This window comes from Salmo salar, chromosome ssa19, assembly GCF_905237065.1.
Source record: "Salmo salar chromosome ssa19, Ssal_v3.1, whole genome shotgun sequence".
In the NCBI taxonomy this organism is placed as follows: domain Eukaryota; kingdom Metazoa; phylum Chordata; class Actinopteri; order Salmoniformes; family Salmonidae; genus Salmo; species Salmo salar.
Genome location: NC_059460.1, coordinates 56,486,965 through 56,513,368, shown reverse-complemented (window position 1 = coordinate 56,513,368; position 26,404 = coordinate 56,486,965). Strand labels below are relative to the sequence as shown.

Below are 26,404 nucleotides of genomic sequence, written 5' to 3'. Positions count from 1 at the left end.
TTTAACTCAAGTTATAAGAGAGGATATTCAATGCAGTGACATTCGTTCATCATGACGTATATTGGAGGAAAATGTGTTTCCCCAGAGAGAGAGAAGGAACAAGGGTATAGGATGAGCGAAAACACCAAAATACAATTTCAGTGACTGAGAAGGGGAAGACATTTTGTTTTAAGAAAAAAGAACCATAGAAGAGTGTTAGTCTCACCTAGAGGTCCGAAGGTCCTCCTCTCCTGCACCAGAGCATGAAAAAAGCAGAGACCAAACAGCAGCTTCTGCCACGCCTCCTGTTTCTTGGAGCTGTTGAAAAAGGCGGGGTCGGAGATGGGGTCGCTGACGTAGGAGCGGAACAGGTTGGCCCTCATCCCCTTGGGCGGCTCGTTGGTCATCTTCACCCCGTTCTGCAGGATGCTGACTGGGAACTTGTCAGACGGGTAACTGGTCAACCACAACCTGTGAAGTTAGCAATGATAGTGTTAGTTTAGTTTGTTGCTCTTGGTTTTATTTGTAGGCAATACAAATGTATAGGATCATAAGCAACCAGAATATTACAACCAGGGTATTACAAACCAACTGCCTGGCCAATGGCTATAATAGATAAAAACTCCCCCTGCCCTGAAACGGCTGACCTGAAGGTGGGGTTGGTGTTTTCGGGGGTGATGCCCTCCTCACAGATCCTCTCCAGGGCGGGCATCCAGCTGGTGCACAGATGACAGTTCTGTAGCACCACCCAGGTGCCATCCTTGATGGCAGCATTGATCATCAGGGCTGCGATGGGCCCCTGGCCCTGGCCCAGGGAGATGGTCTGGGTTTTACTGCCCCCCATTTCAAGGTCGTCAGCAAACTTTAGCAGACCTGGAGACCAAAGGAACATTTAAGTACTGGTATGAACTTTTGAGCACTGAAAAATCCAATCAGATGTGACCTCTTTAATGCAGATGTATAACAGATGTATGTAAAGTTGGTTAAAGACTAGTTTAGTTTGAATAATTTATTGATGCATCATAATTCAATAAGTTAAGTGAGCAGGACACAAAAAACCCAAATAAATATCCAAAACCTAAGTTAAAGCACAGAATACAGCTCAAAAGTCACATGTATCTCTAATAAATTACCCGCAGTGGGATCAGATCCTGGAGAGAGCACAAAGATGAGAGGAGAGCAGCAGTTGGAGTCGTTGTAACTCCCGGCCAGGTCAAAGGTCGGGGGCTCAATGTAGCTGCGCCCCATGTTGTCCACAATGAACTCTTGCACCGCCGGAACCAGCTTGTCCGGCCTGAAGCAGCGCAGCACCACCATGCGGTGCATCCCCACCAGCATCCTCCAGCTGTCAGGCAGCTGCTCCTTATGAGGCTTCCCCGAATCGTAGATCTTCTTCCACTTGGGAATGTTGTCTCGGACGTGCTCGAAGAGACCTTCTAAGTTTGGCAGCTTGGATGCTCTTACGATTTCTGACCAGGACTTGTCGGATAGCCACTCAGGAGCGGGGTTGGGGTCGGGGTTGTCCAGAGTGATGCCACCGGTGAGGAGGAAGCGCCAGATGGTGTCGTCCACCTGGCCCTTGCCTTGCATGATGCCCACGGTGAGGAGCAAGGAGAAGAGCAGCTTGTCCTTCTCGAAGAGCGATCGGCACACGTTGTTATAGATGCTGATGGTGAAATGCTCCACAATGTTCTCGATGCGGGTGGCCAGGTCGTCGCTCTTCAAGCTCTGGGCGATGGACTGCAGGTAGAGGTTGATGAACCAGGTGAGCGAGTACTGGTACATGGGCTCTATGTTGGCCAGCTCCGAGATGCAGAAGAACAGGATGGACGAGTGCTCGGCCACAGGCCGGTAGCCCATGCGAGTGTCGTCAATCTCCTTCTCTGTGACACTAGCAATCTTCTGCTTCTCCGAGATCTCCTCAGACAGCACCTTGGAGGAAGACAGGACCTTGATGGCCGTTTCGTCTTCTAGGATGTTACCCTCTGAGGAAGACAGGATTTTGAGGATTTTATCCTCAATCTCCTTCAGCTGCTTGTTGTTGGCAGCACTCTCCAGGATCAGCTGGTTCTTCTTCTCTTCTAGTTCTGGTTTCTCCTTGGCGGCCATGATGCCCAGAAGCTGGTCCTCCAAACCCAGTGGGGTGATCATGAAGTTTAGCAGGCAGACTTTAACCGCCACCTCGGGGAGGTAGTGAGGGCTTCTCAGGCTGGTGGTCATGTAGAAGAGGAAATCTTTGGAGTACTCCACAATGTTCTCACCTAGCTTCATGTACTCCACACCTTGTTGTCTGAAGGTCTGTTTCAGCAGCACCGGTTCCAGTACTGCATCAAGTTCTTCTCCAACGTTCTCCAGCAAAACAGGGGTGCCGAACGCGATGGAGTTCTCCAGTGTTCTCACATAGTTGCCGTCTGACAGCTTGATGACGGCCAGCTTGTTGGCCTTCTCCATGTTCTTGATCCACTTGTTGGCCTGGCCCTGTGGGTCGATCATGAGGGGCCAGCGGCGTGAGTTGGACACGATGATTCCGTTGTCAGTGGAGAAGGAGTCGACGGGCAGGCCAGCGATCTGCCATGCCCGGATGGACACCTGGTTGCCCAGGGTGTTGCTGAGGGTGAAGTCCTCGGAGCATGGCACCTTCTTGGCCTGGCAGAGCAGATGCCACTCCCGCTGGCACTCCACACGGTAGTCCACGGTGAAGGCCCCCAGGTAGGACACGGTGCCGGAGGAGAGGAGCACGTCGCCTGTCAGGTTGGTGTACCTGATCCCCAGCAACCGGGCAGCCTCCGTCCACCTGTCCTTCTCCCCACCCAGCCCTCCAATCAGCTGCTCTGCCCTGATCAACTTCTGGGAGCACAGCTCAATGTTTTCTTCCAGGTCTTTCTTCTTGTTGCACATGGCCTCGAACGTGTTGTTCAGGTCCTGGAGCTTGTCCACCACCTCCTTCAGCTCAGCTCTCTTCACGGACAGCATCTGCATCTGCACCCCAAGCTCGTCCTCAGCCTCCTTCAGCTTCTCTATCTTGGGGGCCACCACTTTGGACACACGCTCGTACACCTCCATGGCCCGCACCCACTTACAAAGGCCCTCACAGGCAGAGGAGACGTTCTTGATGATGGAGGGCTGGAACTCGGGGTTGTCGATGAATTTGTCGCGGATCTTCTTGATGTTGGCGGCAGCGATGTTGTCTTTGTCATAGGCTTTGAGGTTCTCCAGGAATTTCATGTCTCCCAGGAGCTTCTTGGAGGGGCCCCAGAAGTCCTCAATCATCTTACCTGTAACACAAATAATCAAACATAGAAAAAAAAACATAATTAAGCCCATGTTTTTTCAAACATATTTACAGAAAAGTATCTGCTTTCGTGCATAATTTCCTGTTTCATCTGTGTAATTTAATATTACATAAATTATCAGTTTGATGATAAACATTTAAACTAGGCCCATACAGTACATTACAATTTGATTATACAATAACAGTGTCTTCTTTACAATGCAATGAGTGCTTACCTGAGCCACCAGGATCGGGCTTCCTCTCTGGCTTGATGCCTTTCATGATGCAGATGGACTCCATGACCAGTTTGACTAGACCTGGAGGGTTCGACATGGACTTGACCACTGTGATGTCTGAGGGTTTCAGGGTGTCCAGGGCTGACAAGGCAGCCTCAAGGGCAGGCATGGCCTCCGCCAGGTCACCCTCACACTCATCCTGAAAACAAACAGCAGGCAGTCACTCACATTTAATATAGAAACTACTGTCATATGTCAACATTTTCTTCCTTACTAGCAGTTCTAACATTACAGATACCGAGCTAATTGTAATTGGAACGTGCAACGCCAAATATGTAATTTACAGTATATCGTCTTTATAATTCTAGTGTGAGTCGATCGGAATGATACAAGGTGTTGTAAAGTGACAGTGTAGACGTACCTTTATAGCTTTGGCTGCTGCAGCAGCATCGTTGGCCACCTTCTCGTCTGCCAACACCAGCTCTTTCTTAGCATCCACGACTACCGTCTCCTTCTCAATGTTGACCATCATCTTATCTGTCTCAGCTGATGTCTGGATCAGCTCTGGCTGCAGAGCGGTCAGCTCCTCCTGCATTATCGATACCTGTGGAGCCAACATGGAGTGGAGTCATTCAGATGGAAGGGGCAGAGTGCTTAAGGCTTGTAACATAATGTTAGTCAATTTAGGGACTTTACAATGTGAGTTTTTGCTCTTTGTATTGATTAACTACGCCTTATTGTACGTTAAAGGGTTAAAGCTGCAATATGTAACTTATTCACATAGAAATGTGAGTTATAGATCTGTAATTCTCATCAAAAGCAAGTCTCTAAGAAGCGATATCTGTTCTATGTGCGTTATTTCTATGCTGCCCGTTCTTAAGTTTTGTTTAAACATATTTTACTTTCGGTTTTGTACACCAGCTTCAAAACAGCTGAAAATACAATATATTTGGTTATGGAAAATACATTTCACAATGTTTAGATGGTACAATGATTCTCTACTCTATACTTGTTTTGTCACATAAACAGAAATTCACATTTTAGCAACAATGAAATGGCGGACCAATTTTTGCACAGTGCATCTTTAAGATGTGATGATGGGATACCGAGGCCTCATAATTCCCACAATGGGGATTCTTCTGCCAATCACGTGTCAAAATAGGCCATAGTTGTCTGTTAACTCTGTACCAAGGCATTGTAACTCAGCAAATAGAAATGGGACTTATGTAAGTAGACTTAGTTCACTAAACTATCCTACCTGAGATGCAGCAAAGTACAGTTTCTCCAGACCCACAATGTAGCGGTTTCTCTGAGTGTCCACCTCACTCCTCTTGGAGTTGAGCAGGACCTTGTATGTGAGAATGAGCTCCAGGTACGACGTTGGCGTCACATAGTTGTGTCTCCTGAGTTGAGAGAAGTACCTCTCGGACAAACCTCCCACACTCTCCTGGAAGGTTTTACACATCTCCACCACACTGAGAGACACACAAATCACTGACTTGGTAAAACAAATCCATGAAATGGGAGGGGAGTTGTGACTGTTAAACGATGTCCCTTTCGGTCACAATAAATTGACATGGGTCAAGCTCATGTACATTTTCATTAAGTGTGTGGTCATCAATTTGCAGAAACCTGAAGAGAAATTGAATATTAAGTACCTAGTCTGTTGACTATTAGCTAGTCCAGTAGCCTACCATAGACTACTAGTAGCCTAGCAGCTAATAGCTATTTCGCAGCTTGTAGCTAAATCTACAGAGAGAGACACACTAGCTGGATGTTATGAGTGGATCAGTTTCTTACTGTAGCCTGACGTTATCCTCCAGCTCCACGTCCTCCAGGAACTTGTTGGCCACCATTTCCAGAGCGTCTTTAGGCCAGGCCTGGAACCAGTCGATGGTGCAACAGTTGATGAGGGAGGGGAACATCCTCAACCGGTTTCGGAAGGCATCCCCAATCGGGCTCATTGCTATTCCAAAGACAAACACCATCACTGTTTAGACATGAAGACTCTTAAATCAAGTTAACTCTAATGTGGGATGTGGGATTGAAATCACAATTACCAGTAAGGAGATTAAGTATGGGGGGTAACCTGGTAATAATACTAAATGTATGAAATGTTGAAGGTACCCACCGAGCACAATGTGAAGGTTTGCCTTGACACGCTCGATGAAGAAGTTGTACATGGAGAGTGGTGTTGCGTCGATCTTCTTGCCCTCCACGCGTGCGATACCCTGTACCTTGTCAATGATGTCTGCGCGCTCGTCGGCTGGGAAGATGTTGGGCACGTCGCCTGTGTTGAGCAGCATGTTGATGTCCTCCACAAAGGCCTCGTCCTTGATCTGGCTGTCATTGAACAGGAACACCATGTTCTTGCCCTGCAGGCCCGCCTTCAGCATCAACCGCTTTAGGTCGTCGCGCCACTCCGACACTCCGTAGTTCTTGGTGAATAAATTAATGAATTGGACTCATGGACTTATTTCCAGACTTTCATGGACTTTATCAGACGGGTAAAAGAATGGGCAGGACTGACTGTACTTTGGTCACTAAAGGTGCTTAACATACAATCCAAATGGGAATACATATAATACATACAATATACAAATGCAAACCATCATCAAGACTACACAAGATACGTAGCCTAATTAGCATGACCTCGAAAGTCGAAGAAAACCCTCAGTTACCCGTGAGTACTTCTCAGAACCTTCTTTCAAACCCTCCCGCTGGCCCTGGGATTTAGGGACAAACTTTGTGACTCATTACAGCTGAGGTAGGCTACCAACCCCCAACCTGTGTCTACTGTCTTGCTGCAGAAGGCCACTTCAAACCTATGTGTTCGGGCACAGGTTGCCAGGGAACAGTCAGCTGACCCAGCCAGCCAATCAGTGCCTAGCCTGGGGTTGGAGACCCGAGTCTGCCACTGAACTCTTTAGTTGTTTCCAGGAGGGCAGGTTGAGACAACCTCTAAACTCCTGTCCTCCACCCCAACTCACATCTGGAACCTTTCCAAATGGAAAATCCTTCTTCTGGACTCAATGACTGGTGTTTAGAGCGTTGTTGACCATTAACCACTACCACTACCACCTCCTCTGTAAAGTTGTGTGTCTATTTGGTGTGGCAATAAAGTGTGGATTGTATCCCTGTCTACTGCTGGTCATTATCAGTCCTCTTACCTATATATTTAAACCGGCACCTCTATCGGAGACCAGCACATGGTGGCGCTATTTTTCACTAAGCTACATTCATTAACCTTCAGAGTTTTCTTTATCCGGTTACCTTGGTTAGTTCAATCTGGAAGAGGTCGTAATCGTTGATGAAGGTGCCCAGCTTGGTGGCGCTCTGCCGTCCTGAGCCCCCGATGCCCACCAGGAGAAGATGCCCGTTGTCCTGCTTGAGCACACGGCAGATACGCGAGATGTGCTCGATGGCAAACTTGAACATGACGAGGGACATGGGTGCCTTGCTGATGTTGTTGAACTCGTCCAGGTAGTAGTCCATGACGTTGGTCAGAACGTGCAGGTCGGTGATCTCGTCGTAGGCCTTGGCGTCCGAGTCGGGCTTGGCGTAGTCTCCGAAGAACAGGCTGCGGATCGTCTCATCCACAACCTTGCCGCTAGGCGTCAGGTGGGTCAGCAGCTACATACAACAGGGGACAGTAGAATGGATTTAGAGGTAATAACATGTGCATTGCTCTTGAACTAGTAACCATCAGACTAAGTTCAATTCAGTCCCTTAAAATAAATCCCACATACACTAACGCAGAAGCCTGACAGAAGATACATGGTAAATCTTTGAAAGACAATGATCATCCAACAATGAAGAACTGTGAATGTATAAAAAGTGTAATGTGGAACTTACCTTATCCATGCTCTGCTTGAAGTAGCCGGAGGTTCTCTCCTTGACAATGTTGAAGAATGTCTCTCTGTCCTCGTTGTCGATGAGGCGGTCGTAGAACACACGGTAGACCTCATGGATCCACAGGCGGATCAGCTTGTCTCCCTCCTGCTCACACAGAAACAGATCATACATAAATGAATATAAAACATTTAGAATCTCCATACATTTGTATTTTTATAAGGTAAAGTATTTAGTAAAAAATGTATATAGAAGTTGTATAAACGTTATGAGCTGTTGTCGTCTGGCCTTGCCTGGAGGTGCGTGGGTGGGCTGAGCAGCACCCCGCGGATCACCCTGGCAAAGTCCCTGAGGTTGAAGATGTAGTGGGACTTGGAGGGAGTGGGCAGGAAACTCTCCATGGCATCCTGATAGACAGCCATGGTGGCTTGCACCATGATCTTCCCCAGTCTGGACACAAAGACAACATACAGTGCATTCGTAAAGTATTCAGACCACTTGACTTTTCCCACATTTTGTAATGTTATTCCCTTATTTTAAATGTATTCAATTGCTTTTTTCCCCCTCATCAATCTACACACAATACCCCATAATGACAAAGCAAAAACTCTGGCTCTGGCTGGGCCACTCAAGGACATTCAGAGACTTGGTCAACTTGTCTTGGCTGTGAGCTTAGGGTCGTTGTCCTGTTAGGAGGAGAACCTTCGCACCAGTCTGAGGTCCTAAGCACTCTGGAGCAGGTTTTCATCAAGGATCTCTGTAATTTTCTCCGTTCATCTTTCCCTCGATCCTGACTGGTCTCCCAGTCCCTGCCACTGAAAAACATCCCCACAGCATGATGCTGCCACCAAAATGTTTCACCGTAGGGATGGTGCCAGGTTTCCCCCCAATGTGACGCTTGGCATTCGAGCCAAAGAGTTCAATCTTGGTTTCATCAGACCAGAGAATCTTGTTTCTCATGTTCTTAGAGTCCTTCCGTCTGGCCACTCTACCATAAAGGCCTGATTGGTGGAGTGCTGCAGAGAGGGTTGTCCATCTGGAAGATCCTCCCATCTCCACAGAGGAAATCTGGAGCTCCTTCAGAGTGACCATCGGGTTCTTGGTCACCTCCCTGACCAAGGCCTTTCTCCCTCGATTGCTCAGTTTAGCCGGGTGGCCAGTTCAAGGAAGAGTCTTGGTGGTTCAAAACTTCTTCCATTTAAGAATGATGGAGGCCACTGTGTTCTTGGGGACCTTCAAAGCTGCAGAAATGTTTTGGTACCCTTCCCCTGATCTGCCCTCGACACAATCCTATCTCGGCGCTCTACGGACAATTCATTCGACCTCATGGCTTGGTTTTTGCTCTGACATGCACTGTCAACTGTGGGACCTTATATAGACAGGTGCGCGCCTTTCTAAATCATGTCCAATCAATTGAATTTACCACAGGTGGACTCCAATCAAGTTCTGGAAACATCTCAAGGATGATCAATGGAAACAGGATGCACCTGGGCTCAATTTGAAGTTTCATAGCAAAGGGTCTGAATACTTATGTAAACAAGTTATTTCTGTTTTTTTTAAATCTACAAACCTGTTTTTTTCGCTTTGTCATTATGGGGTATTGTGTGTAGATTGATGAGTAATTCATTTTATTTAATCCATTTTAGAATAAGACTATAATGTAACAAAATGTATAAACAGTAAAACGGTCTGAATATTTTCCGAATGCACTGTATGTCAGAGGTCAGAATGTATTCCATTGAGTGAGATGATCCATTGGTCCCACATATGTCCTTTCCTCAACAACAGAGATAGTTGGTTACATAAATCGTTGGTTACAAGCCTTTTAGGGGCCATTTTAATTGAACAGATATCATTTTCATTTCATTCATTTAACAGATATTAATTCATGTCTCTGTTCATCACCAAGTCCATCACTCTAAAACATAAATGGGCCTTAGAACTGCATAGCCTCTCAATTCTAGGTTAGAATACCTTTTAGACATCTCACCTATAGAAAGCAGCATCAAATCCCTTGCCAAAATGCCAGTCGGTAATGGAGGTGAATATCTTGCTCAGCGTCTCATGGTCAAAGGAGTCGATAGAAACAATATTCAAATGACGAGTGAAGCGGCCTATGATTTAAAAGAGAAACTAACTGGTAAACTTTTACAACAAAATGATATGCACCTTGAGAAAACCTACCTACTTGAAAGGTAAAACAATTTATGCATACAAAATCACTGAAGCAAAGGGTCTTGTTCAGTACGATCGAAACGTGAGAAAATGTTTTAAAATGGAGAGCTAATACCACAACTTTTTCAATAAGAAACACAAATTGATGTGCCTTACTGAACACCACCCAGTACTGAAGGGCAAAGAAAGAGTACCTGTAATGTCATTCCTCCCCCCACCAGGGGGCCCCATAGCGGATACGAACAGAATGTCCACAATGTCAATCCTGGAGGTGTCCTTCTTGTCGTACCAGTGGTAGTGGTCGATCCACTGCCTCAGCAGCTCGATGGGTGGCTGGGCGCCATAGATCTCCTTGGCAGGCATGTTGAGGTCATCTGATAGATCAAAGGTCACTAGGGTGAATCTCAACTGTATTTCCTTGATTACTCACATCCTCTCTCCTCACCCACTTTTTAAAATGTATTGGAGAAGGAAATTCAAGGTTCCTCCTCTCTGACCTTCAAAAATGCGTTTTGAGCAGGGGAGAACGACTGCCCCCTCTCATTAAAGCCACAAAGTTCAAAGCTGACCGTGGTACTGCAGGCATTGTTTGCAGAAAACAGGATCCCCCATTATAGTGAATGGGAAAATGACAATCTTCGTGGATAATCTTTGTGTAAATAAATGAACAATTCTAAGACAATCATGGTACCAACAATTGCTTCTATTACACCAGATGTATGTCCTTGAACCACACACAGAAGAAGTTCTAAGGATAATTTAGTTGCTAATTGCAGCCTGCAGTACCTTGGTCGGTACTCGACTTAAAATACTCAATGAGAGGGCGCAGCACTAAGCTAACCTGCAATGTCACTTCCTGGAGTAGCTCAAACTGCGCATGTTATCTATCCATGAGATGCCATCTTAACCAACTTTTTTGGCTTCAAATGCGCTATTGAGTCTTTATATAGAAATGAATGGTGTCACGTGATCAATGGCTTTGTCCATTCATATACAGTCATTGGTTTTGAGGAGGGGAGGAGAGAGGACGTGAGGAACCAAGGAACTGAGGATTCATACACTCTTTGAGGTGAAATGGTAGGGGAGACACTGGATGTGTCCAAAACGGCACCCTATTTCCTATTTCTTTTGAGGGGAAAAAGTAGTGCACTATATAGGGAATAGGGGGCCATGTCAGACGCACCTGTGTTAAGCATTGAGTAGCAAGGACACAGTAACGTGCTCCACTGAGTGCCCTACTCATTCCTTACCCACGTAGACAACACACTTCTTTCCCATGGGTGGCCCAAACACGCCCTTCCTCCGGCGGTCCAGCTTGCCCATGATGATGTCCTGGGTCTGGTTGGCTGAGGTGCGTGCCGAGAAGTTGATGCAGTTGGGTGTGTAGCGCTCCTTAGGAAGCTTGAGCAGAAAGCTGTTGTTGATGACTGACTTGCCCGTGCCGGTGGGCCCCACGAACAGCATGGGCACCTCATGGGCCAGGTAGGTCTGCAGGAAGAACAGCTGACGGGCTGTCTCCATGGTGGGGATGATCAGGTCTGACACCTAATAAGGGGAATAGAGAGAGAGAGAGAAGGGGAATTTCAGTTAAAGAGCATGACAACCTGGTTACTCCCATTTGAACCCCTCCAATCACTAGTAAACTGACAAGGAGAAGAGAGATTTTACAGAACATGGCCACCCAGTTACAGCTCCATTTGACCCCGTCAAGCAGTCACACTCTCAGGTAAACAACTGACATTGGCTCCAGCGGCAATAGTGGACTCCTCCTTGGTGATGGAATCAGTCCATGTATTCCACTGCCCTGTGCCCTGCTTGTGGAAGTAGTAGTCATAGATGGTGCCTACAGAGGAGGGAAAAATATGAAAAATATGACTAATTGTACCTTTGATTCTTTCACTTGCTCAATACAATAATTAATCAATCAAACGTTATTATATAGCACATTTCTTACAACAAATGCATTTCAAGGTGCTTAACAAATAAAATAATACAACGTGAAGAAGATAAAACAAAAACGTTTCTGTGCAAATGTAAAATCAAGATAGACCGATAAAATTAAGAGATAAATTGAAATAGTAAAACAATAGTAAGATAACCGTGGTTACGAGAGACTAACGCAGCAATAAATAAAAGGCGATAAAATAAGAAGCTTAGAAAGGGATGAATTAAATCAAGTAGATCATATGCCTAAGAGAACTAAAATCACCCTGGGTAAAAGCACGGCTAAAAAGTTATGTCTTAAGCAGCAATGCCTGACTGTTGTCAGGTATGGTTGTCAGTCACAGCACAACTCATTGATAGGGTCATGTCACCTCTCTCAGGGAAAACGTTGTTCTTGGTCAGTTTGACACTTTTGGGCCGGGGGTGGTTGTCATCCATGCCCATGATCAGGTTCCTGTAGAAGGCGTCAAACTTATTGCGGCTGTCCCCGTTGATGGTCCCGCCCACGCTCCACACCACAGCGAATAGGAACAGGCCCTGCAGCCACATGGTCACCTGCTGACTGGACATGGGCTCCGTGCCATCGGCCCCCGATGACGCAATGTCGTCTGGTGAAGCAGTACATGCGCAGCAACACACACAAAGGAACGCAGTCACGCACATACATACAGTACATGCAGTCAAGTTCATCAATCAATAAGAAAGGTCTTCTAAACCGTCTCCAGACAGATATAACACAGTTTATGTTTGGACTTCATAGTTCGGACATTGTATCATGAAACAGCTGTGTGTTGGCTGACCTAGGAGACAGGTGTAGAGCCTCATCAGGCTGTAAGCCAGGTGGATGGGGGATGTCGACACCAGGAAACGACACTCTCTGGAGATGAAGTCCAGACAGGGCTGGACCAGCCAGTTGAACATGTCTACAATCTGCAGAAAGACACGAGATGGTGTGTCACACATAATACAATGGAAAGGGGATACCTAGTCAGTTGCACAACTGAATGCATTCAACCAAAATGTGTCTTATAACCCAGTGGACAATGCGTGGTACAAATCATTGATTATGCTGTATGGGGATAATTATATAGGAATATTCAAATTGACCTTTCTTAAGTAAAACAAAAAAGAAAACAGTGGTTTTTTTTATGTGTCTGTTCTCACCAGGTCTCTATGTTCAGTGCTCAGGCTCTCAGGCAAGGTGTCCATGTAGGAGTCTCTGAGAGGGGCCCAGCCTAACTGGTGAGGCTCCATGTAGATCATACCACATCTGAAGATACAAGGACAGTCAGACAGCCATGTGCAATTCATTAAGGGGCAAATCCTAACTTCCACCTAAGTCAAATCCATTGACATTAATGGATGACTAAGTGAACATTCAAGTTAAGTGGAACTTAAGATCCACCCCTAAAAGCAGAACAATAATTTCTTCATCAAAGTATCAACAATCAGCAACCAACTTGCTATACTACCACTGGTTGACTCAACAACCAACCAGAACGGTTTGCTCCTTTCTTCCAGTCACAAAATACAGTAAGCCACAACATATTGAATTTGAGGACACTACTTCTCGAAAACCCCCACCCCCGCTCACCTGCTGACCGTAGCTGGGGAGGCCTGCTCCAGGTCGGCCGTCTCAAAGATCAGACTCATCTTAGCGCTCATCTGGATGATCTCGCCACTCATCAGACACAGCTACAGAGAACAAAGTACAAAACCTACCTTAGTGTTTGGCACTAGACAAACAGGGCACTCGTTATTTAATCAATGGACACTGTACTACTGTCCAAAGAGGGCAAATCATGGTAAAAGGTCACTTGTAGTCACTGGAAGAAGTAAAAAGAAAACTCAATTTACTCAAAGCCGACATGCTTACAGTAGTTGATATCAGCGCGTATGCGCCTTTATAACTTCATATTATAAAGCTTATATGTTATGTCTCTCTATAACCAGATTTCCATCCAACCTTTTTATGAGAGTAAAGTACATGTCAGATACATTTTATTTAATAGAAACAGCGACTTTGTCGGTAAACTTTCCAAATATCGACAAAACAAAATACACCAGACAAGGTGGGATCTTTTTGTGTCGATAAAATTAATAATGCGAGAAATGGCGGTGGAAACGCTTTTATGCGCAAATATTGATATAATAAACTTGGGATCACAATACGACTCGGGAAAGCATACAGTTTATTAGGCTACAGATTAAATAAGTTATGATGAACTTCACAGGGTGGTGAAAGTGCAAGGTGATGAGCTTGATGCTCCTTTCCAATAAATATTAAGGGTCTTATTCTGGTGACATGATGATCGATGCTTGGCCTTCTATCCCCAATAAGTCAATTTGATGGAAAAACATCTCTGGTGGGAAAATCTTTTTTGTAGATTTTAGAATATTTGCATGAAAATATGTTGCCAATTGAATGGAAACCTAGTTAATGAAGCTAACTCCTTACCTTCTTGTTGTCGTCCAGCACGGTGTTCATGTTCTCGATCCACACCGCGTCGATGGGCCCGTCGAAGAGGATCCACTGGCGGTCGTCCGAGGTGGAGACGGCCTGCTCCCTGAAGGAGACGGCCAGCACCCCGTCTGACCACTCGTGGCTGACCGGGTCGAAGCAACCGTACAGCTGGCCCATGGTGATGGCCTTGGGGTTGATGATCCGGTAGTCGACCGCAAACTCCTCCATCAGACCAGCTGGGAGTAAAGAGGATGGAAACATGGCGACCATAAAAATAGAATATAAAGTGTGAATCATATTTTGGTGCAATTTATTTGTTGTTGCCAAAACTGACGCTACTTATGGCTTGATAATGTGGACTTTCGATGTCATAAAGTTGCTGTCTGGTAGGACTGACCTTCAAACAGATCACCCAGGGCCCCAGCCAGGACTTTATAGGCAGAGGTCTTCCCACCCAGAGGGTCTCCCACGATCATGAAACCGTGACGCACCAGCATCATATCATACACCTATCAACACGAAAGAACCAAAGGGAGAAATTCTTACAGCATTGATCCTTATTCAACCACAATGTCTTCGAATAATAGGTGAGGTTGAGGCATCAGTGTCTCTGAGAAGGACAGAGAAATGCTGCCATTTTGTTTTTGGATGACCTGGATGATTTTGCCGATGAACCAGGGCACGGGCTGGAGCTGGAGCTTGGTGATGTTGTCATTCAGGGCCTGCATGAGAAGATCGTAGTCTGGTTTGGGAAGGACCACCCCAGGGAAGAGATCCGATATGATACCCTATGGATATAATTAAAAAATACAGTCATGTGTGAAAGACAGAGATACGACAGTTTAAATGTGCACTAAAAGAAAGCTTTGACAGAATTTGCTTCTGTGGAGAAGCATAAAATTACTCAGTTTGTAATGATGACATAGGTGCATAGTGTTACCTAGCGTTGATTTTTCAGTGTAACATTTCTACTGTTAATACCGGAGTGAAATTAGCACTGTAAATGTTAAATTAACACTTATTGGTGTAAATGAACCCCAGTGTTGGTTTTAATAACAAGAGTTAAACTAAAACCACACCCATCATTATCAGATTTCCCAGCATTCTCTTATTGCAGGTGTATTTTTAGAAATGTTTATTTCAATATCTATGTTTTTGCATGGTTGATTAATTTTTAATTTAACCAGGCAAGTCAGTTATGAACAAATTCTTATTTACAATGACAACCTAGGAACAGTGGGTTAACTGCCTTGTTCAGGGGCAGAACGACAGATTTTTAGCTTGTTAGCTCGAGGATTCGATCTAGCAACCTTTCGGTTACTAGCCCAATGCTCTAACCACTAGGCTACCTGCCGTATGCTACTCAAATATAAATAACATATATTTTTCTATACTAATCCAATCTGTTACTTGGACGTGTTGCACCCGTTACTGAAATGGTTGTTCCAGTTAAGATGCTTTAGGTAATCTCATATCTTATTCTTCCCAAATCTGGCAGTCATTCTAAATGCAAGTTGTAGGTGAATACAAATATTTTAGATCCCCACTCTGGCTGGATTCTAATAGGAATTACACATCACGTTGCTAGCCAGCATAATGTGGCTTGATGTGGCCTGTAAACAATGAGTTTGAGGCAACTGTATTAAGGTAAAACTAGGCGCTCAAAATAAGGCCTTATGAAATATTTATTGTAATAATTACATTTGAATGATAACATATTTGCTTAGGATCTCATCTGGTAAAGGCCACAGGACTGAACATTACATTACATGAATGAATGCAACCACCATTTCTCTCTCACTAACAAATACAGTCATGGGTGGTAACTCATCACTCGAAAGGCACACTGGGAAATGCAGTGGTAATTTAACACTGAAAAGTGTGGACCCGTATGGACACTGGAACTGTGTTAAATTTAACTCTCAGTGTTGATTTAACACTGGAGAATTTGCTGTGTGACAATGATGGCATTGGTTACCTAGATAGAGAAATTATGTAAAAAAACAGCCTGATAAGATATACAAAATCAGGGTATACCAAATCAGTGTGACAAAGCTGAATAATCCTGAAACATAAGCAACATTACTTGAAACAGAGGCACATCCTGGGCCAGAAACTTGGCCATGTTGACGTCCATCAGTGCTCTGAGCAGCAGAACACTCTCGTTCTCCTTCGGGTACTTCAGTTTTAGGTTCCCCGCGGCAGTCAGGACTGATTTCACGGCGCGCATACCATAGTCGTAGTGATGCTGCGAGGACAGCTGCTCTGAACACAGGCGGTAGGTTGCCACAATCTTCCCGGCAAGACTGATAGGAACACCAAGAAAGTTTTTTTTTTGTTGAGTCAACGTGAGAAGTTAAAGAACTATGTATATGACAAGACAACCACAATAGATTAGTTATATATCAGTATGATTCATACCTACGAGACTCGATAAAGCCCACAGAGTAAAGTGAGATCTCACCAATGAGACCATAGTCAGGCACCATCATAGCCACCGTACGGAAAAGAACCTGCAAGAGAAGATTGACAGCTCCACACTCCCAATCTCATTGTTTTTCTTGCAATAAACCTAATGCAAAACTAGTTGAACTATACAATGTAAATTGTGACCTATCCCTTTTAAGTTTCAAATAACTACTGTTGATCCTATAGTCAGTGGTAGGTGTACTGTACCTTGAGGTTGTCTGGGAGCTCGGCTCTGCCTGCATAGCCAGGGTTCATGGTGATGAAGACGGAGCAGGTGGGATTGAGGGACAACTCGGTCCCCTCGAACATGAAGGTCTTCAGGTCCCTAGCAATGGCCTGCTGGATACTCAGCACCTGCTGGGCCACCACAGACAGCACCTCCACTTCGATTCGGTTGAACTCGTCGAAGCAGGCCCAAGCCCCGGATTGTGCCAGTCCTTTGAAGAACTTACTCATGGCCTTGTAGTCCAGGCCGTCAGAGCAGTTGAACACCACACACTGAGAGAAGCAAAGAACAAGATATAACAAATCAAATTGTAGTGAATGAATGCAATTAAATATGATACCTGAAGACTGAACAAACTTTGGGTGAAAAGTTAAGACAGTAATGCATTAGTAGGGTTCTCGAGTGGCGCAGTGGTCTAAGGCACTGCATCTTAGTGCTTGAGGTGTCACTACAGACACCCTGGTATGAATCCAGGCTGTATCACAACCGGCCGTGATTGGGTGGCACACAATTGGCCCAGCGTCATCCAGGTTTGGCCGGTGTAGGCCTTCATTGTATATAAGAATGTTCTTAACATATTAGAGACTCAACAAAGCTCCACCAACTCAAGGTCATGGAGAGAATTCTGTTGGAAGAATGTTATATGTTTCTTCATAACACCTAAACTGAAATCAAAACAGACTGGCTCCCTACACCCTTGTTGGAGGGAATGCGGTCTACTGAGGTTGGATCACTCTCATATCTTCTGGACTTGCCCCGCAATCTAAACTTACTGGGGAGAAATAAGATCTAACATTGGAAAAATAATGGGATTTGACATAGAACAAACATTCATTTCTTTGTACTTGGGTGAAATACCTGATAACTTAGACAACAGAGAAAAGTACCTCTTGAAGGTCCTACTGGCAGCCAGTAAAAAGGCTATCACTAGGAAATGGCTACAAAAAGACCCTCCCACAGTGACACAATGGATAGACATTGTAAAAGAAATACACCACATGGAGCGTATGACCTTTGCTTTAAGAACACAAGAGGAGAGAGGTCAGGAATACTGGGAAAAATGGGTTTCGTACTTGAAAAAGGTCTAATTCAAAGATGTCAATGTAACTAATATGATGAAGGTATGATGTGCACTGTAACTGACAGATCTTTTTTGTTGTTCTTTTTTTTAAACTTTATTTGTACTTTGCGTTCCTATAATAAAAACAAAGTATATAAAAAAATAACGTTCTTAACTGACTTGCCTAGTTAAATAAAGGTTAAAAAATACAAAAATGATCATGTACCTGCTTAGCCAGAGCTTTGGCCAGATCCTTGGTGGTCTCAGTCTTGCCTGTCCCTGCAGGGCCCTCGGGGGCTCCTCCCAGGTTCAGCTTCAGGGCACCCATCAGTGTCCTATGGGAACATGTAACATGCAACCTCCAACATGACATGACTGTTCTCTTTTCATAGACATAGAGTACCTTTCAATATCCATATGGAATAAAGTTATGTCCAGCAACTGTGCCCATGTATGCATTATAACCATGGTCATTACTATGTTAGTGGTAAGTCAACCAAGTCGGGGTTACAGTTGATGACTGACCTATAGCAGCGGTCAGTGAGTGGGGTGATGACCAGACGGCCGGAGTTGCCCAGGTACTCGTAGCCGTACTTGACAGTGGTGGTGATCATACGCAGGCGCACGTCTCCGTCCTCCCAGAAGTACCTCAGCTGACTGATCCAGGAGAAGTCATTCAGGGAGGAGATACGGTCCTCAGCCAGTTTAGCTACCACGTCCCGAGCTGGGAGAGAGAGGAGAGAGTGTGTGAGTGAGAAAAAGTGTGTGTGTGAGAGATTTGACACCGACTTCCTCTGGGGTGAACTCAGAAGAAGAAGAAGAACTAATATAAAGGAAAAAGTGGGACATACCGTGGACATCAATGACTGTGAGAGATCCTAAGGTCATTCTGGCCCCTCCATTCAGCTTCCCACGCACCAGCTCCACAATGACAGCTATTTGGGCATTGCTCTTATCCACATAGGCCTTAGAATGGATCAACACATACAGTACCAGTCAATAGTTTGGACACACCTACTCATTCAAGGGTTTTTCTTTATTTTTACTATTTTCTACATTGTAGAATAATAGTGAAGACATCACAACTATGAAATAATACATGGAATAATGTAGTAACCAAAAAAGTGTTAAACATATCAAAATATATTTTATATTTGAGATTCTTCAAAGTAGCCACCCTTTGCCTTGATGACAGCTTTGCACACTCTTGGCAGTCTTTGGTCTGATGAGTCCAAATTTTTGATTTTTGGTTCCAAACGCTGTGTCTTTGTGAGACGCAGAGTAGGTGAACGGATGATCTCCGCATGTGTGGTTCCCACCGTGAAGCATGGAGGAGGTGTGATGGTGCTTTACTGGTGACATTGTTAGTGATTTATTTATATTTCAAGGTACACTTAACCAGCATGGCTACCACAGCATTCTGCAGTGATACGCCATCCCATCTGGTTTGCGCTTAGTGAGACTATAATTAGTTTTTCAACAGGACAAGGACCCAAAACACACCTCCAGGCTGTGTAAGGGCTTTTTGTCCAAGAAGGAGAGTTATGGAGTGCTGCATCAGATGACCTGTCCTCCACAATCCCCCGAACTCAACCCAATTGAGATGTTTTGGGATGAGTTGGACAGCAGAGTGAAGGAAAAGCAGCCAACAAGTGCTCAGCATATGTGGGAACTCCTTCAAGACCGTTGGAAAAGCATTCCTCATGAAGCTGGTTGAGAAAATGCCAAGAGTGTGCAAAGCTGTTAATTAATTAGAGGGAAGTTGAAAGACAAGGGCGTTTGATCAGCAACTGGGTCAAGTAGGCGGGGCTACATTAGGTGAATAAGGATGTAGAGTAATACCACTGAATTTCTAAACACAGAGGCGCAACATCGCAAGACTTCCAGGAACGCTTGCGAAGCAGACCAAGCAGGGGTTTGTGGTTAGAGAAGTCAATGAGAGAAGTGAAACATTCTTGCTTGGGCTCCCGAGTGGCGCAGTGGTCTAAGGCACCACATCTCAGTGCTTGAGGTGTCACTACAGACACCCTGGTTCGATTCCAGGCTGTATCACAACCGGCCGTGATTGGGAGTCCCATATGGTGGCGCACAATTGGCCCAGCGTCGTCCGGGTTTGGCCGGTGTAGGCCGTCATTGTAAATAAGAATTTGTTCTTAACTGACTTGCCGTGTTAAATAAAGGTTAAATCTAATTGTAAAAAATGTACTTAATTTTCTCGAAATCTAAAGGCACAACCTAGATTGGACCCAATGTCTTAAGCAGTTGAACATGTTATTACTCCAACCTCATGAAAGTGACAAACTGACACGTTTTCATTTTTGCAAAAAAAAACTTTACATCGAAGGTGTGCCTTTGATTTGACGGCCTGCACATGCGCAGTTCGACGCAAGACGACTGTTAGACCCGACGACGTGTTTCTGTGCATGAGCTTAGCTAGCCAACGTCGCCTTGACTTGCCTACAAGAGTGATCAGGGATTTCCATAGGAGATGCAGTTTCTGCCTATCTTCATACTGTACTGTCTTTGGTAATGTTATGTATTATGTGACTCACGTGCAGGGTATTGGTCTCGATGGCCTCAGAGACCTCACTGGTCCAGAAAATGGACGAGGCACAAATAACAACCTGACCAGGCCACTGCAACACCCACTTTTTCCTGGGGACCTGCAAAATAATCATGCGTAAAAAAATAAATAAATAAAAAATAATACATTTGAACTGTAATTGTCCAAAAACATTTCAATTGACATTTTTTTATTTTCTAAATTGGATTTATGTCTTTACTGTACCTCGACATACTGGTCCACTCCTTTGTGGATGACATCTCTAACGCTGGTCATCATCATGCTTTCCACCTGCTGTAGCCACTTCTCCACCATGCCCTGCATGGGACCACACCACACAGTCACATCAGCGTGTGTGTGTAGGTGTGTGTGTGCCTGAATGCGTGTGTGTGTCCTACAATAGTACCTTAGCTTTGGCAGGGTAGAGCTTGGTGCTAAACGGCACTAACTCCTTCTCAGAGCTGATCATGCCAGTGATCTCCATGTCCTCGGTGAACTCCAGCTTGGCGATGCCCTCGAAGCACTTCTTCAGGTGGGGCTGGACACGCCTCGGGTCCTTTGTCTCTGACAGGATCTCCAGCAACTCATCGTTGGACAGGAAGAAGAACCTGTGGATTAGATTCAGTCAGAGGTAAGTCCGAGATGGCAGCCTATTCCCTATGTAGTGCACTATAAAGGGAATAAGGTGCTCTTTCAGACACATCCTCTGACTCATTGCATTTTGATTGGAGCATAAGCCATTCACTGTGATTGAATTGAGATGTACCAGTTAAATAATAAATCAGTTGACAGTTCTGACAGTTCTCCAAGAGCCTGACTCTTCAAGGGCTAAATGGGCTGCACAATCTTAACTCACAAGTCTCCCATAGACATGAATACATACAAGATTGACGTAAATGCTAAAATACACACATTTCATGTGAGCATTAACATACTTATACTTAAGAGTATGTCAAAGTGACATGCAATTTCAAAGAGAATGTTAATAGTTGTTCGAGTTACCTGGGGAAGAATAGTCTCTTTTTCTCCAGGTAGGTGTTGAGGCCTCTCTGGATGTCCTCCAGAAATACATTGGCCTCCTCGAGACGGCCCAGCATGTTGGCCTGGTCTGTAGCCACCAGCACACGCGTGTCCTTCATCTGAACACACACATACAGGGTATTAGTCAAGATAAGGAAATCCCCACACACATATAGGCACGCACACACACACACACACAGTAATTTCGGGGGTGTGTGTGTCTCACCGCCTCGGCGATGATATCTTTCCAGTATCGGTCCACGATGGCAAACTTGCGTCCCTCCTCAGGCATCTGGGCGATGATGTCCTCAGAGCTGAAGATGGGCTCCAGGTAGAGCCAGGTAGCTTGACACTTCAACATGGAGTCCAAGATGTCCTGCATCATCAGCAACTTGTCCTCCCATTGCTGAGAACGGGAGGGAGAAGGGAAAATAGAGATTTGAGATTGAAGTGAAAAGGATAAAGAAAGTGAGAGGTAAGAGAAAGAAGAAAGAAGGAGTGAGAAAAACAGAAAGATTTAAAAACCCTTAGAATGAATGTACAATGCGAACGTACATTACAGGAGAATATTGGCTAGTATCAATTTTCATGGCCATGAATGATCTCAACTGGGATGTCACCCAATCCAGTAGACCAGAGATGACAGGTGGCAGTGTGATGATCCTACCTTACAGTCAGCCTCTATGGGCTTGATGAAGGGTGACCCTCGCATGGTCTGGGTCTTGATGACGTGGTCGTCTAGGAGCACTTGGATGTCGTCCACTGCAGATACAATACTCGTACCCTACACTCGCACACACACACATGCGGAATAAGAGATGGCTTCTTTCCACACCCAACATCACACAGCACATATCAAACTGAACCAGTCTGGCCTATTAAAGGCCCAGTGCTGTAAAAAAACATGATTTCCCTGTGTTTTATATGCAGTATCAGTCAAAAGTTTGGACACACCTACTCATTCAAGGGTTTTTCTTAATTTTGACTATTTTCTATATTGTAGAATAATAGTGAAGACATCAAAACTATGAAATAACATATATGGAATCATGTAGTAACCAAAAAAGTGTTAAATATTTGAGATTCTTCAAAGTAGCCACCCTTTGCCTTGATGACAGGTTTGCACACTCTTGGTATTCTCTCAAACACCTTGTCATGACTTTTCCTCCTGAGTGAGGATCAAAGAGAGCCCCCCCACCCCCTCTCCCACCAGAGAGGAAGGGGGGGGCGGTTTTATGATTTTAACGACCTATCGTAAACTTTCTCTCTCTTGCCTTTGCAGTATTGAGAATGGAATGTCTGAGTGTTAGAATAGAGAGAGACTTTGCAGTACTTTAACATAAATGATTGGATATTGAAACAATATTTCTAACATAAACAATGTGGGGAATGGTTGGTGGGGATCGAAACAATAATCATGTTATATAATTTAGCATTTTGTGATGTCATTACGGATGGTATAGCAAGATAACTGTATCTTCAAGAGCTTTCACAATGTAGTTATCAGATTTGCTTCTAAATGTTGTAAAACATATGATTAAATATGAAACTAGTTGTGAAAAGATTAAATGTGATTTTGGCCTTCTAGATGAGAATTGTTTTTCAGGTAAGCTTTTGCCGAGTCAGTGACCACGCCCACGTGAGCACAGACATTGTGGCAACGTGATAGAACCGCCCTCCAAGGCGAGTGCATAAAAGGACTGCTAACAAAATTTACAACAGACCAGTATACGTGCAGCGCGAGCTGAATACGTTGAAATGGTTGCAATTTAAATACAGACCAGCGTGACCGACAGCGTGAGCTGAATTCACTCGACGAGTGAAGAAGGCAAAGACTATACCAAACATTCTCAGTCTGCAGCTGGGTAATGTAATGTAGTCTAGAACTTTGACAAAAGACACGAGAAAGATCCCTTCAAGCAACCATTGGAACGTCTGAAGGATCCATTCTAACAAACACTTCCAGAACAAAGCAGCCGACTACAACTTAACTTTGACATGGTAGAGGTGGTACAGAGAAGATAGCCCTATTTGGTAAAATACCAAGTCCATTTTATGGCAAGAACAGCTCAAATAAGCAAAGAGAAACAACAGTCCTTCATTACTTTAAGACATGGTCCGTCAATCCAGGAAAATTGAAAGAACTTTCAAAAATTTCTTCAAGCGCAATCGCAAAAACCATCAAAAGCTATGATGAAACTGGCAAGGACCACCAAAGGAAAGGAAGACCCAGAGTTACCTCTGCTGCAGAGGATAACTTCATTAGAGTTACCAGCCTCAGAAATGGCAGCCCAAACAAATACTTCACAGAGTTCAAGTAACAGACACATCACAAAATCAACTGTTCAGAGGAGACTGCGTGAATCAGGCCTTCATGGTCAAATTGCTGCAAAGAAACCACTTCCTTGGTGTCCACATCACCAACAAACTACTACTATATCATGGTCCAAACACACCAAGACAGTCGTGAAAAGGGCACAACAAAACCTATTCCCCCTCAGGAGACTGAAAATATTTGGCATGAGTCCTCAGATCCTCAAAAGGTTCTACAGCTGCACCATCAAGAGCATCCTGACTGGTTGCATCACTGCCTGGTATGGCAACTGCCCGGCCTCCGACCGCAAGGCACTACGCATTGCGTTAGGCCCAGTACATCACTGGGGCCAAGCTTCCTGCCATCCAGGACCTCTATACCAGGCGGTGTCAGAGGAAGGCCCAAAGATTTGCCAAAGACTTCAGCCACCCTAGTCATAGACTGTTTTCTCTGCTACCGCACGACAAGCGGTACCAAGTCTAGGTCCAAAAGGCTTCTACCCCCAAGCCATAACAGCTTCTACCCCCAGCTTCTACCCCCCCAAGCCATAACAGCTTCTACCCCCAAGCCATAAGACTCCCGAACAGCTAATCAAATGGCTACCCGGACTATTTGCATTGTCCCCCTCCCACCCCCATATTTACGCTGCTGCTACTCTCTGTTATTATCTATGCGTAGTCACTTTACCTCTACCACCATGTACATATTACCTCAACTAACAGGTGCCCCCGCACATTGACTCTGTTCCGGTACCCCCTGTATATAGCGTCGTTACTGTTTTGTTGCTTGTTGCTCCTTAATTATTTGTTATTTTTCTAATTTTATTTATATATTTTTTTTTAATTATATTTATTTTTAAATTTAACCTTTATTTAACTAGGCAAGTCAGTTAAGAACAAATTCTTATTTACAATGACGGCCTACCCTGGCCAAACCCTAACCCGGACAACGCTGGGCCCTATAGGACTCCCAATCACTGCCGGGTATGATAAAGCCTGGAATTGAACCAGGGTCTGTAGTGATGCCTCTAGCACTGTGATGCAGTGCGTTAGACGGCTGCACCACTTCAGTTTATTTTAGTAAATAGTTTAACACTTTTTTTTCTTCTTAAAACTGCATTGCTGGTTAAGGGCTTGTAAGTAAGCATTTCACTGTAAAGGCTACACCTGTTGTATTCAGCGCATGTGACAAATCAAATTTGATTTGACTTGCTTGGGCCAAGAAACACGAGCAATGGACATTAGTCTTTGTGAGACGCAGAGGTGAACGGATGATCTCTGCATGTGTGGCTCCCACCGTGAATCATGGAGGAGGAGGTGTGATGGTGTGGGGGTGATTTGCTGGTGACACCATCATTGATTTATTTAGAATTCAAGGCACACTTAACCAGCATGGCTACCACAGCATTCTGCAGCGATACGCCATCCCATCTGGCTTGCCCTTAGTTGGAATATAATTTATTTTTCAACAGGACAATGACCCAACACACATACAGGCTGTGTAAGGGCTATTTGACGAAGAAGGAGAGTGATAGAGTGCTGCATCAGATGACCTGGCCTCCACAATCACTCGACCTCAACCCAATTGAGATGGTTTGGGATGAGTTGGATCGCAGAGTGAAGGAAAAGTAGCAAACAAGTCCTCAGCATATGTGAGAACTCCTTCAAGACTCTGAAGCTGGTTGAGAGAATGTCAAGAGTGTGCAAAGCTGTCATCAAGGCAAAGGGTGGCTACTTTGAAGAATATATTTTCATTTGTTTAACACTTTTTTGGTTACTACATGATTCCATATGTGTTATTTCATAGTTTTGATGTCTTATTATTGATGTCACTATTATTCTACAATGTAAAAAAAAGTTAAAATAAAGAAAACCCCTTTTGACTGGTACTGTATATTTCCACACTATGAGGTTGGAATAATACTGTACAATTGTGAAAATTATGATAATGGCCATTTAGTGTAAGAGCTGTTTGTTTTGGTGGGAAATTTGGCCTACCTGATGACATCACCAGGTGGTAAATGAGTTAATAGACCAATAAGAGAGTTCCAAACCTCTGCCTGTAACAGCAAATTTTCAGTTTACCCCTCACACCAGTCCCAGACAGTCCTAGCAAAATTCTTGCTTGAGAAATTGCTCTCGCTAAGAAGCTATGTGAAAACAATCACAATAAGGTACTTAATTGTTACCCAGAAATTATTTGATATTGAGATAAAAACGGCTGCATTGGGCCTTTAAGAAAGTTGATCCTGTCTAGGGTGTAATAGTATCTAATATTGGCATACTTGGTTACTTTTTAATAATTTAAAAGTCCAGATGACAAATTCTGTAATTAGTTAATACTGTATGTGTGTGTGTGTGTGTGTGTGTGTGTGTGTGTGTGTGTGTGTGTGTGTGTGTGTGTGTGTGTGTGTGTGTGTGTGTGTGTGTGTGTGTGCATTTGCGTGCCTGCTGCTGCTTACCGTGTCTCTGTAGGCAGTGAAGGCAAAGCGGAGCTCAGCCCATTCAGTTTTCATTTTCTCCATGGCCTTCTCCAGAGAGTACTCCTTACTAGCAGACGCCCCTATCTCCTCAAGCCTGAGAGTTCAGGAAGGAAAAGTCAGAGACAGCTTCACATTGTGTAGCAAATCACAACATAACACATTTATGGAAAAGAGCAGAAACACACTGAAAACGGTAATATCACTCGGGCTGGGACGATACCAGTATCGCAATATTCTTTCCATAGCAAAAATGAAAACACGAAGCAGACTATACTCTTTGGTCCTTTATAAACCTGCTGTATGTAAAATATTGTGTGCTATAGTTTGGAAAATAAATGGATGTGACTCT

The 26,404-nt window shown here is 44.5% G+C and overlaps 1 protein-coding gene across 1 annotated transcript in view; it reads right to left on the bottom strand.

The window, feature by feature from the left end:
- The window catches only part of dnah3 (dynein axonemal heavy chain 3), a 50,988-nt gene that overhangs the window by 5,600 nt on the left and 18,984 nt on the right, over nucleotides 1-26,404 (bottom strand). Inside the window, exons 20-54 of the mRNA XM_014158986.2 lie at nucleotides 26,035-26,149; nucleotides 21,927-22,043; nucleotides 21,486-21,665; nucleotides 21,242-21,378; nucleotides 20,646-20,847; nucleotides 20,465-20,557; nucleotides 20,229-20,339; nucleotides 18,528-18,642; nucleotides 18,202-18,400; nucleotides 17,903-18,011; nucleotides 16,598-16,888; nucleotides 16,343-16,434; nucleotides 16,008-16,227; nucleotides 14,575-14,709; nucleotides 14,319-14,430; nucleotides 13,916-14,157; nucleotides 13,052-13,152; nucleotides 12,622-12,727; nucleotides 12,258-12,387; nucleotides 11,829-12,065; nucleotides 11,253-11,356; nucleotides 10,764-11,058; nucleotides 9,708-9,887; nucleotides 9,329-9,452; nucleotides 7,632-7,788; nucleotides 7,342-7,485; nucleotides 6,760-7,119; nucleotides 5,618-5,924; nucleotides 5,287-5,452; nucleotides 4,745-4,961; nucleotides 3,908-4,090; nucleotides 3,487-3,685; nucleotides 1,113-3,254; nucleotides 627-852; nucleotides 206-450 (exon numbers count right to left, since the gene is read on the bottom strand). Coding sequence (XP_014014461.1) covers nucleotides 206-450; nucleotides 627-852; nucleotides 1,113-3,254; nucleotides 3,487-3,685; nucleotides 3,908-4,090; nucleotides 4,745-4,961; nucleotides 5,287-5,452; nucleotides 5,618-5,924; nucleotides 6,760-7,119; nucleotides 7,342-7,485; nucleotides 7,632-7,788; nucleotides 9,329-9,452; nucleotides 9,708-9,887; nucleotides 10,764-11,058; nucleotides 11,253-11,356; nucleotides 11,829-12,065; nucleotides 12,258-12,387; nucleotides 12,622-12,727; nucleotides 13,052-13,152; nucleotides 13,916-14,157; nucleotides 14,319-14,430; nucleotides 14,575-14,709; nucleotides 16,008-16,227; nucleotides 16,343-16,434; nucleotides 16,598-16,888; nucleotides 17,903-18,011; nucleotides 18,202-18,400; nucleotides 18,528-18,642; nucleotides 20,229-20,339; nucleotides 20,465-20,557; nucleotides 20,646-20,847; nucleotides 21,242-21,378; nucleotides 21,486-21,665; nucleotides 21,927-22,043; nucleotides 26,035-26,149 — 8,093 coding nt within the window. The remainder of the gene's footprint in view (nucleotides 1-205; nucleotides 451-626; nucleotides 853-1,112; nucleotides 3,255-3,486; nucleotides 3,686-3,907; nucleotides 4,091-4,744; nucleotides 4,962-5,286; nucleotides 5,453-5,617; nucleotides 5,925-6,759; nucleotides 7,120-7,341; nucleotides 7,486-7,631; nucleotides 7,789-9,328; nucleotides 9,453-9,707; nucleotides 9,888-10,763; nucleotides 11,059-11,252; nucleotides 11,357-11,828; nucleotides 12,066-12,257; nucleotides 12,388-12,621; nucleotides 12,728-13,051; nucleotides 13,153-13,915; nucleotides 14,158-14,318; nucleotides 14,431-14,574; nucleotides 14,710-16,007; nucleotides 16,228-16,342; nucleotides 16,435-16,597; nucleotides 16,889-17,902; nucleotides 18,012-18,201; nucleotides 18,401-18,527; nucleotides 18,643-20,228; nucleotides 20,340-20,464; nucleotides 20,558-20,645; nucleotides 20,848-21,241; nucleotides 21,379-21,485; nucleotides 21,666-21,926; nucleotides 22,044-26,034; nucleotides 26,150-26,404) is intronic.